Source organism: Leptonotus elevatus, chromosome 7 (assembly GCF_054856555.1).
Source record: "Leptonotus elevatus isolate MCC_2025b chromosome 7, RoL_Lele_1.0, whole genome shotgun sequence".
Classification (NCBI taxonomy): Eukaryota; Metazoa; Chordata; class Actinopteri; order Syngnathiformes; family Syngnathidae; genus Leptonotus; species Leptonotus elevatus.
This window is the reverse complement of record NC_141245.1, coordinates 4,743,215-4,755,714: the sequence shown is the minus strand read 5'-3', so window position 1 is coordinate 4,755,714 and position 12,500 is coordinate 4,743,215. Positions and strand designations below refer to the sequence as shown.

At 40.5% G+C, this 12,500-nt stretch overlaps 1 protein-coding gene across 2 annotated transcripts in view; it reads right to left on the bottom strand.

The window, feature by feature from the left end:
• Positions 1-2,342: 2,342 nt before the first annotated feature.
• Positions 2,343-12,500, bottom strand: part of tbcela (tubulin folding cofactor E-like a) — a 12,734-nt gene continuing 2,576 nt past the window's right edge. The window contains exons 2-9 of one of the 2 annotated variants that reach the window (XM_086081246.1): positions 11,739-11,912; positions 9,346-9,498; positions 8,954-9,068; positions 8,611-8,867; positions 6,664-6,790; positions 6,440-6,556; positions 5,752-5,863; positions 2,343-4,076 (exon numbers count right to left, since the gene is read on the bottom strand). In XM_086081246.1, coding sequence (XP_085937372.1) covers positions 3,870-4,076; positions 5,752-5,863; positions 6,440-6,556; positions 6,664-6,790; positions 8,611-8,867; positions 8,954-9,068; positions 9,346-9,498; positions 11,739-11,912 — 1,262 coding nt within the window. In that variant the 3' untranslated portion in view covers positions 2,343-3,869. Of the gene's footprint in view, positions 4,077-5,751; positions 5,864-6,439; positions 6,557-6,663; positions 6,791-8,610; positions 8,868-8,953; positions 9,136-9,345; positions 9,499-11,738; positions 11,913-12,500 lie in introns of both variants that reach the window. The other variant, XM_086081245.1, reaches the window with a different exon arrangement.

Sequence of the window (12,500 nt, the reverse complement as noted above, 5' to 3'; positions counted from 1 at the left end):
CATTTGAGTATGGCTTTCTTTTGATGACGTTTTACCTTAATGATGCCCTCAATTTAAAAACAGATAAAAATAGCAAAAATAGACGTGTTATCTTTTTCCAACTTTGATATGAAATTAAAACAAAAAGTTGAAAGAGTGAGGTGCAGTAAACTCTGGTTAAGATATTGAAAATTTGAAATTGGGGACGGGTAGGGGAAAAAACATGAACAGGAGCAAAATGGAGGTTATAGAGAACCAAGACATTCCCCATTCATGGCCTTTTTAAAGTTTTTCCACTTATCATTACCTCATTTATATTGTTTATCCTATAAAGTTACGGATTAGGAACATGTTAGATGGCATAAAGGCAATAGCCAACATAGTCCAAATTATGTGTTTTTATTAATTGTGTCTACTCTGTACTTCTATGTTTGTATTTTATTGCTTTTTTTAACATCATGGCCAGGAGACTACAGATGGAAAATAGCCTAGCTAATTCTGGCTTTTTTAACTTGTGAATTTCTGTGTTTTTATTAAATTTCACTGTCCCCTTTAAATAAATCAAATTCAACAATAGCAAGTTATTTTCCCATCTCAGGAAGAGCACTATGAGGAGGATCTGCACATTTAAGTACATTATCTTTGTTCCAAGTTATCAAAGCGGGTATTGTATACATTATGACACAAAAAAATTATAATCTTGTTCTGTACTTGCCAGTAAACTAAATAGGTTTTCAGTCAATAGCAAATCAATCAATCAATAAATAACTCAATAAACAAATAAGTAATAAAGGAACGGACCTCACTGTTTCCATAGTTCTGGTGTTATTATTATTTATTTACTCGTAATTCTGCAAACAAAAACAAAAAATACTTGGTGCTACTCATCAAAAAAGTAAAGCAAATATAAGAGGTTGTGTGTCCCTCAAGGCTACAAGTACATTCAATAGATGTCATGAGATTTGAAATGCAGAGGCTTTGATTGGATTGGAAGGTCCAATAAACAACAGTTTAGCTGTCACACCAAGTGCCTGTAGATCTCATCTAGTTGAGGCAAAGCCTGTAGGGGGCAGCACGCAACACAAGAACGGTAGCGCCATGACAAAGCTTGTGTTTTTTTTTGTTCTCAGGCAGGGAAGCGAACTCACGCCAAACTGCACCGAAGGCAAGTGACGGTAACCACTCCGCCACCCGGAGCAAGTTTATGGATTTAAAAAAAATCTTATAGAGATCAGTGAGGTCACACCTTGGTTCAGTGGGTATTGTACCATCAGCCTTGTGATATTATACATTATTATAAACGCCCCCCCCCCCCCCCCCATCCGTCTGTCTGTCATTTATTTCGTGGAATCGATACACGTTCATCCAAAGCATTTCCAAAGTTATGTACAGAGAGAACAGATGGCAAGGTGTATTCCACAATGCAAGCTTTTAGAGAGAACAGATGGCAAGGTGTATTCCACAATGCAAGCTTTTATTAAAAAGGCAATAACACTCCCAGTCTGCTCTGCTAATGATCATGTTAAACGGGCATTATACTGTATATGTTTTTGTAAGAAAAGTAGGGGCACTTTTACAGGTGAAGGTCTGAGGCAGCCGATAGCTTTTGTTCTTCATGGTGCTAGGTCAGGGTTGGGCAAACTCAGTCCTCGAGGGCCGAAGTCCTGCAGGTTTTAGATGTTTTCCTTCTTCAACACAGCTGATATATGATCAGCTCATCAGCAAGCTCTGCATAAGCCTGATAACAATCCTGTTGATTGGAATGAGCTTGTGTTGGAAGAGGGAAACCTCCAAAACCTGCAGGACTCTGGCCCTCGAGGACTGAGTTTGGGTCTAGACCAGTGGTTCTCAACCGCGGTCCTCAAGTACCCCTATCCAGCCTGTTTTCCCATGTCTCCCACAAGCAACACAGGTGTTTCAAACGATCAGCTAATCAGCAAGCTCTGCATGAAGCCTGATGACGATCCTCTGCTTTGTTGGCTGGGGAGACATGGAAAACAGGCTGGATAGGTGTACTCGAGGACCGGGGCTGAGAACCAGTGGTCTAGACCAGTGGTGTCAAAGTCCAGTCCTCGAGGGCCTGAGTCCTGCATGTTTTAGAGGTTTCCCACCATCAACACAGCTGATTCATATTTAAGATCATCAGCAAGCTTTGCAGGAGCCTGAGAATTATCCTGATCATTGAATCAGGTGTGTTGTAGAGAAACGTCTAAAACGTGCAGAACTCGAGGACCGGATCTTGACACATGTGGTCTAGACCATAGGTGTCAAACTCCGGTCCTCGAGGGCCGTGGTCCTGCAGGTTTTGGAGGTTTCCGTCTTCCAACACAAGCTGATTCCAATCAACAGGATCGTTATCAGGCTTATGCAGAACTCGCTGCTGAGATGATCATATATATATATATATACATATATATATATATATATATATATATATATATATATATATCAGCTGTGACCAGAGTTTGACACCTATGGTCTAGACCAATGGTTCTTAAACTTGTACTGAAATTTCTTATTGCTTTCCAAACCCTTCTTCATCGCAAAAAAAAAGAAAAAGAAAAAATAGAATAACCACCGCTAGATTCTTAAGATGGAACCCACGGGCAGCAGACACAATTAAAAGAGGCCTTAGAATTGAACCCTGTGGAACACCCTACGTTCCGTCATACGTGAATTCATATTGCACATATTTGTCTGACCAGTTTTTTTTTGCGCAACATAGTATGAGGGGATTATAAAGAAATCACATGACGTACCATCACAACAGCCACAAGTCAACTACTGAGCTTACCAAATTCCCTGCAGCACAATATTATCACAAAACATTTGAGTCGGTTGTGTATCTTGACCACCGCCAAACCACTGAGACTTGCTGAACTACTGGGATTCGATTGCGAAAGCTTGCCTTGTGGAATACACCTTGTCTGTTGAACCCTTTTTACACAAAATGATGGAAAGTTCTGTGCCAGGTATTTGATAAAGGTGAAACTCCAAAACGCTGTACACATCATCAAGATTCTTCAATTAAGTTGAAAGTAACGCCAAATGTTCTTTTATCCACTTAATCAGTCATTTATATAATATTAATTTCATATTGTTTTTGTACATTAAGCTAGTTATACTCTATAAAATACATTTTGTTGGTGCCTGGAACAGATTGATTTGATTTACATTATCTCCTATAGGAAATATTGCTTTGGATTTTGTGCGATTCAGATTTAGTCACTTAGTGAAACGGATTAATCACAAAAACCGAGATTCCACTGTGTCCTAACTTTAAACAAGAGCCATCTATTAAAATTCTGTAATAAGTTTTCTCATCCTTGAACACAAATTCACAATTATTGGAATATGATCTAAAATGGGTTTGCGCCGCCGGCATGAAATAAACACACCACTAAAGAACAAACTGGATCAAGAAGATGCTGTTTAAGTCACAACTGGGAAATTATGCTGTTCTCAACAATTTCTCGATGCAGCATCGTTGGTTCCACTCAGCAGCACTGCCTCTTGTTGTTTCAATGTAACTTGTGCAACAATAGTGTTGTTGCGCACTCGCCGATGCAGTTGTGGTGCATTCATGCAGAGATAAAGGTGCAGCAATGCTATCCCATTGGAAGCTTCGAGCTGCCTGCAAGTTTTCTCTCTCCAGCTGTCCTCCATTTCCTGCACCTTGTGGATGCCATAAACTAAAGCTCAATACAGTAAATAAAGAAATAATCCTATCCAGTGTGGCGGCCCAGCAGCCTACCACTGTTGAAAGACCAGGATGAAACTCATCTTCGTTTGACTCCAGAGATATACATTTTGCATTCTCTTTCCAGTGTCAGCTAAATTAATCCAACTAATCATATAGTAAAGAAAATGGTCAGCTGGAAGCCAGCGATTCACTTGGTCTTGGGCACAACAAGTATCTGATCACCATCTTGGATATTGTAGGAGTGAAGAGCTCGCGTGTTGTACTTGAGTTCGTCCGGGCCAAAAGCGGTGTTCTTGTCGATATAATACAGCCTCATGCTGTTGGTGGAAAGCTGCACCACTGACTTCAGCTGCTTCTTTAGCTCGGCCACCGTCTGGTCTAAACGGATGTTTAGCTGGAAAAATACACATCGAGCATGCATTTTAGGCATTGAATTGGATGGCTGGCGTTTATGTGAGGCAGGAAGATTTAAAAAAATAATATGCCATATTTTCTGATTTAATCACTTTTTTTTCTTCATATTTTAGCTGGTTCGGCGACTTCTACTCGGGTGCAAAAATTAGAGCTTGGACTGGCACCCAAAATCACCCTTCCCTAATCGTGTTGATGGGAGCAAATGAGTTTCTGTTGGATCAATACTTCCCCTTTTAACTACAGAAAAAAATATATATTTTTAGTTTAAAAATTGCTTGCCTTAAATAGAATCTCGCATTGCATTTAGACCAAAGGCAGAATCCTGGTTGGTTGTTGCACTTTTTGGTGCTGTAAATAGCAAATGTTTATTGTGGCGGAAGCTGCATGCTAAACTAGCAATGTCGTATATTAGTTGCTGTGATTACTTCTACTTCTTTCATTCCTCCTACTTTCTTTTGGTGCATTACCGCATATGCAGGTTTAGTATCCACATGCTAAAGAAGGTGGCGGTAAATGCACCCAAAGTATCTACTAAACGCATAAAAAAGGTAAAGGAAATACAAGTAGAACAAGGAGAAAAATAGTCATGGCACTAATGTGTGACGTATCGCTAGTTTAGCATGCAACTTCCACTACAAAAAGGATTTACTTTTTACAGATCCAAAAGGCGCAATAACCAAACAGGATTCTTACCTTTGGCCACAACGCGACATGGGATAATGGTTAAATTATGGGGGCCAGGGGATTAATTTTTTGTAATCGTAATTTATCGCATGACTTCAACAGTTAACTCATGATTAAGCTCACATTTTATATCTGTTCTAAATGTACAGTAAAATGTACAATAACATATTTTCTTCTAAGCTTTCATACTCTTAACATAAAAGTGGTGAAAAAAAGTTTAACTAATAGAAACATGGCTGCATCTTTTAGTCATTGGTACAGTAATTTCATAATAATTCATTACATTTAGTTAAAATTAAAAAGATGTACTGTTCTGTAAAGTGTGATATTGATATTGTGTTGGTCATTATTCTGCCACTAGATGGCATAATTGGATGTGTAAGACACTGGTGACAGCTCAGTGCATGTTTCTTTTTGTATTAAGAGCTATCTAATCTTTAACATGAAGTAACTTTTGAAATTCTGCACATTTTTAAAATTGTAAAATACAACTTGACCCCAGTCTCCATAAATATATGCATTATTATAAAATGTATTACTGCTAAATTTTGACGTGAATGTCTTTGCTGCGTTGCGGCTTGAATTCCCCCAGTACAGGCGTTCTAAGTAAGGGGCGGTCATTAATCGTACATTAAAAAAATGAGTGGCATTAAAGGACCTTTAATTTAACTAAAAATTAACGCACTAATTTTGACACCCCTACTAAAAATAAACATTTCCATACTGCGGAAGTTTCAAACTGGAACTCGTTCACTACCTTAATGATTAGGGAATGGGGATTTGGGGTGCCAGGCCAAGTTCAACTGTTCTGGGTTTTTGTAGAATGAATTTCCACTCATGTGACTTATCCCCTGTAGCGACTGTAACAATAATGCAAACAAATCTGAGCCTTTTTCACCTTGTTTCATGAAATATGGTTTTGAAATGAGCACCACATGTCATTTGTTATTAATTTGGTGCAAGTGACAAACCTGTTCCACTTTTTCTTCGCAGTGAACCTCAACTTGAGCATGGCAGCGTGGTCGGAGATCGATCTCAGCCAGAGGTTCCAACTTCCCATACTTGTTTACCAGACAATGGTATCTTTAACACACACACACACGAAAGACACACTTATACAGAGGGTCCTCGGTTTAGGATGGTCCCGACATTTTGTGGTTGCAGACACTGCGCAATAAGCTAGTTTGCACTACTTCCTGTGTGCAAGCCAACCACAGGAGTAAAATTAAGGAATTGTTCACATTTTTCTTACTTTCTTTCATTTGATTGTTTCATATTTATGGCATAGTAGTGTTCATATGTTGGTTAGTGATGCAGTCTACGCATGTTTCAATTACTGAACAAATCTTGCTTATGTGGAAAAAAAAAAGTCAAGGAAGCCCTGACCAACTGCCATCATCATCTCCGCCCAGTTAGTTTAGATGAGTTATGAAGATACTGTACACATTAGCTACGCTTGCAGGTTTGTCTTATTTAGGCCTACTGGTATGTGTCGTCCACACTTCACACACATTGCTACTCACACTGGTGTATGAATGGTGCGAATGTTTGGTGGTGGTCAGAGGGGCCATAGGCGCACACTGGTAGCCGCGCTTCCGTCATCCTGCCCCGTTATTATTATTAAGTGAAGAACAGAGGTCGGCAAGGAAGTACACACACCTGTGAGGAAGCTCCTCCTCAGGACAGTGCAAGTAGTAACGGATGAAGAACCTCTCGGCATCTTCTCTCTCACTTTCAGTCACAGCGCTTCCATTCAGCAGTGATATAGAAGGAAGCCTGAAGACACAAACGGACGGATATTTGTAACATGATGTGAAAATGCGCTAATGTAATGACAGATGGAGATCAAGTGTCCCAAGCATTTTGTTTTTATAGCGACTCACTGCGCTATCACCAGGCTGCGCCGCTCCTCATTGGTGTACGTCTCCAGTAACGGGATGCCTTGTAATCGCACTTCCTCCAGCTTAGGGAAGAAGTTCAGCTTCTCAATGTCTTCCCATTGATTAAGACCTGGTCATATTTAAAGGAGACATATTTACTTTTTAATTGCTGTGGGGTAGAACAATTCCAGTAAAATTCGGGTACATTTCCATGTGCGATTAAGATGGGGAATTTTGGAAAGCATTTTGTTTTGTCATAATATAAATAATACAATTAAAAAGCACAGCATTTCAACACATGTAAGTAGAACTATATCAAGTTTAAATATTTTATTGAACATCCATCCATCTTCTACCGCTGATCCGAGGGCGGGTTGCGGGGGCAGCAGCTTTAGGAGGGATGCCCAGACATCCCTCTCCCCAGCCACTTCAACCAGTTCCTCCGGCGGGATCCCAAGGCGTTCCCGGGGCCAGCCGAGAGACATAATCTCTCCAGCGTGTCCTGGGTCGTCCCCAGGGCCTCCCGCCGGTGAGACATACCCGGAACACCTCTCCAGGGAGGCGTCCAGGAGGCATCCGAGCCAGATGCCCGAGCCACCTCAGCTGGCTCCTCTCAACGCGGAGGAGTAGCAACTCGACCCTGAGTATCTCCCGGATGACCGAGCTTCTCACCCTATTTTATTGAACAATCAATTTGTTTATTGAACAAAAACAGCAATGTCGAGTAAATTACTCATCTCTCCTGACCAACACATTTAAAATATTAACAAAGCACCACTGCCCCACCACAAAACACAAACAAATTCCATAAAAAAAATTTAAATGAAGAGTTTCCTTCAAGATAGAAATCATCTGTACATGTAATATAGGCATTCATGTGCACTTGTTGAGGAATATAATACATTTTCAACTGTACTTGCATGAAATCTTAAGGAAAGCATGTCACAGACATGTTATGACACCTGCAAACAGTTTCAAAATGTGGGAATTATTATTATTTTTTAAATATTTTGAATGGTTCATTAGCTTGTAATTAGGAGAATAATTACTATTAATCTTTGCATACAATATACAAGACAGCAAGTGATTTGCATTTCAGGATTCTAAATGATTGTTGTCTTAATATGATGGCAGCTACCCTTGGATTTAACAGAAACTTTTATTCATCAATTATTTTATATCATCAAGTTCAAACACCAAGTCTACAAATACTGTTTTGGTTCCTTCTACTCTCATATAATCAATAAAAATAGACTGAACACAAGGCTCCCCTCAGATAGAATTTATGCACAGCTTAAAAAGTGAAATGGAGAAGGCTATACATGCTGTGCGCGTCGTGGCCTCTTAGGGTCAGTGTGATGCAGTGCACGCATCGAGTACTTACAATAGAAAAGTAGAAGAAGAAAGTTGCAATTGAGCTTTATTTTCACAGATTAGGAAGAAAATATGACTGAGCATTATTATATTACCTATCTGTATGTGTTCCTACATCGTTTATGTGTGAATATTCATTATTTGAAGCAATATCACTAATAGAACACAATGCTAATTTTCTGTTAGCCTGACAATGGGCTTTTACATTGGCTTTCGCATTAGCATTGGTGATGTTTTTAAAATGAAGGATGTCTTGGTTTTATGAGTGTAATTATTTTTGTTGTGTTTCGTTTTACAATAAACTCCAACTGAGGTGTCAACCATCTTAACACTCAGGAAGGGCATCATATACTGTACGTCACACGCTTGCTAGCATAAGTGATATGGTGCATTCAGGGTGCTTACGTAGGAATGTAGGAATAGACACTGCCCTATTCGGCAGATAGTTTTTTCAATTATAATGTTTTGATGACCACGAGGAGACAAAATTGAAATCCAGATGAAATTTTGATTATCGCCCAGCCCTCCCCTACTTGACTTCATCCAACAAGCAGTATGCATGCACGAGCCACGAACCTGAGTTATGGAGGTTGATGCTGCGAAGGTTGGGGAACAGCCGTTGCAGGATATCTTTGCTGTCCTGTATGGATGCCAAGTTGTTGTTGGCCATGACCAGAGTGTCCAGGCCAGGGAACATGGATCCAAACTTGCGCACTTCGGCCCAGTCGTGTAGGCTGTTGTCTGTGATGTGCAGCAGGCGGAGGTTGGGGCAGGCCACACTGGAGGCTCGCACGCAACTGTACTCATTAAGGCACAGGAACAACTCCTCCAGCCTGCAAGACGATTTTGATTACTCCACTTGTAGGGATAGTGATTACGGCACAATTCAGTACTGTGCTGGCTTTAGTGTGCTCCTTACTCGGGTATCTCACGAGTTAGCAGCATGACAGTGTCCCAGGACACTTGGGTGTTGTTAAGGATGAGGCGTCGCACCCGAGAAAAGGCTTCGGCACACTGTGGCTCAAGGGTCATCCCTGCTAGCGGGTTGGAGCTCAGATTAAGGAAATCCAGATTGGGGATGTTTGACACAATTTTACCGATCTGAAAAGAGGTCATGTTGATTTGAGCTTTTTTTGTTTTTTTTCGGTCTCTACTGGATTGTGCCCTATTAAAATAAGGAGCCCAGAAAATAAACACGAGCTTATGGGCTACATGGCCCATTATTACAAAGACAACACACAACCAGCAACACCCCCTGTTTGATAATTTCCATGTTATCTGGAAATACTGAAAGTGAATAAATGAACAAACCCAGAGACAGCACCTCATGCCAGTCCTGCAGCTTGTTATGGGACAGGTCCAGCTCCATCACATGCGCACAAAAGGCTGCAATTTCACTCTGGTCTCCTGCTCTGCTGATTCCACATCCATTCAACACCAGCACACTGGGCAAGTTCAGGCGGTCTGAAAGTGAATGTGGACAATTATTGGAGTCGAAATTGTTTTCAATCAGAGAAAAAATATATAGTAGAGAAAAGACAACATTTAAAAACAGTATGATGAATCCATCTCATTGCCGGGTTCTACATGAACATGTGGACCGGTGGGGTGCCTGGCGGGCCTGCCGTTGGGGTGGGGGGCGCTCCTGGCTCCTGGGTTTGCTGCGGGGCCCGGGGTTTGTCCCTTGGCGCTGCCGTGGCCTGGGGGGCCCTGAGGTGTTGCGCTTGCTCTGTCCTGGTCGACGGCTCCCCTCTTTGGTGGAGGTTTTCATGCATGCCAGATCCACCACACCAGCATCTATCGGAACTCAAACACAATCTGCATCTTCCTCTTGTCGTTGAATCGGTGGAAGCTGATGTCTGTGGATCTCACTCTGCTTCATCTGTCCTTCCTTCCTTTCCTCAGTCTCTCCTTTGGTCTCTTGAGGTCTCCCTAATTTGTTGGAATTTAGATGTTTCTGGGGTTGGTGAAAGACTCAGGTTGGTAACCTCGGGTCTCCTGACAACCTCACGACTCTAGCTGGATTCTGAAGTATTCGGTTTAGGTGAACGGTATGGGATTTTTAATAGGTTTTAGGTGAACAAATGAGTACACACTCACACGCACACACACATGCACACACAAAATAAAAAAAAAAATAATAATAATAAAAAATAAAAAAGTAAGAGCAATGATGATATGTCAAATCGGTAAAATTACCGAATGAACAATACTGAGCTCTCCCGAAAAAAATAATTAAAAAATAATAAAAATAAAAATAAATACAAATAGAATAAATGTCTAGTACATCTAATTCTAAATATACAACTACTATTGTCATTGCTTTATAGAGCATTTTTCATTATCATTATGTACGGAAACACACACTACCTTCGGCCTGAGCGTGTTTAAGTTTAACGGTTACCTCACTATTGCCAATCAGGATATTGGACAGTCTTTTATTCACAATACTGTGAGCACGGCCAGTATCACATATTATAAAAACAGCTCACATTTGTAACCATTTTGCTCACAGACTGAAGCCCTGCATTGGTCTTCTTGCTTATTCCTCCACATGGACAGGAACGAACGGAACCTCCCAGAAAGGAATGGTGTTCAACCTCAGTGTATTGTATGAATCATCTGGATATTTTAAATTTTAAAACTAAAAAGCATTATCACGTGTTTAAAAAAAAAAAACACATTGATTTAAAATGTTTTCCCGCTGTTATATCAGTGCATGTTTTATACTAGGATCCCTGTATGGAGTGATGAGAAGCCTGTCAAAAAGCGAACTCCACTGCTTGCATCAACCATTCAGAGTATATTATCTCAGTATTGTGAATTTACTTTCACTTGATTGTTGGTGGTTCTGTCAATATGATGCAGACAAATATTTAACACTCAGAGATTTACGTAGTTACCTTATAAGAGAATATTCAAAGTAGTCTTCTTAGCAATGAAATGTAGATGTAGCGCTTCTAACAGACTTATTGGTACAACTGTATGTCACACACGATGGCATTTTCACCCCAGAGGCAAAAAAATATATGTGAAAACGCTGCAGAGAAATCCATCTATTCAAGTTGGGCCGCCTTAGCGGCAACGTAAGATGCCCGCCGGTGGCGTCACTTCTCCCAATGGCGAGAAAGCGGCATTGTAAGGCCATTCATGTACAAGTCATTGGACTTGATTGATGACCCGAGCCCTGAGCAACTGTGATGTCATTTTCAGTCGAGAGCAAGTGGCAAAATGGCCGGAGATGGATTAAAATGGGTAGATTTTTATGGCATATTCCACAAATGCAATATCAAAATCAAAATGTTGTGTTTAGACCAGGGGGAGCATACAACATATAATCGGAAATAATTTTTTGGGGTTAACTTCCCCTGAGTCAGATTGACCATATTTTTTTATAACGTTTACAGTATGTACAATGTACATATTTTAGCCAGAGTTTATTTTTCTTTTAAATGTTTAGTTATTTTTATTGCAGCATCGCAGGTCTGAGGGGAATGCTAATTCAGGTATGTTGTATGTTAAGTATGTATAGCATATCTGACAATAAAGTAACTTGAACTTAAACATGTTAAACACCTATTTAATTGAATCTGCATTGTATGTTTTACGCTCTCAATACACTAACAATTACCTCACTATAGAAAAGAGTGATGAGAAGAGCACATGCACAAATGAATCGATTAGATATAAGTTATCCATCTCACCTTTCATGGGGGACCTTTGGGGGCATGCAATGGGCACCACCACTACACCCATGCCAGGTCCTCGACGGCACGGAAAGTTCTCCGGACTGTACTTTTCATTGATCACCTCCACAAAGGTTCGACCATCCTGGCACACCGGTGACTCCATTACTCTGTTTTCGGAACAGTCTCCCCCTGTTTTGACCAGGATTAGAGCAATGACTCAACAGATATTAGCGGGTCAGATCACTCACTCATCACAATAGCTGAGCTAAACTGAAAAAAAAACCCAACAACAACATGACAGTGCGGAAAAGGAAGTAAGTCTTTAATGTGAGTTTGAATTATTGTCTCTATGTGTCATCCTTGTCAGTGCCAGTGAAGGGTGTAAATCACCTCTAACCTCAAGTCATCTAGTATGGTCTCATGCTACCCCTGTCACCTCTGAACTGGAGAAGTGGTTTGAATAATGGACCGATCAATGGCTCCTCATACTCAGAAACAAGGACAAGCTTGAGATGGCACTGGCTGTCCTATTTCAGTGAAACACATCTCATCACTTCTGTCCTGTACAGACCAATCACAATTAATGTACAGAAGTCTAAATCAGCCAGCAAACAAGATGCCACGCTTTTTGAATATCCTTGAAAAGTTGAAACAAACCATCTCATATTTCACATCCTTATTATATAGTGAGGCTGTTGTGATGCAGAGACTCAAACGAGATTGCTGTGGAATCTGCTGTAGAGAGACATACATTATGTAGTGGCCCATCAGATCAGA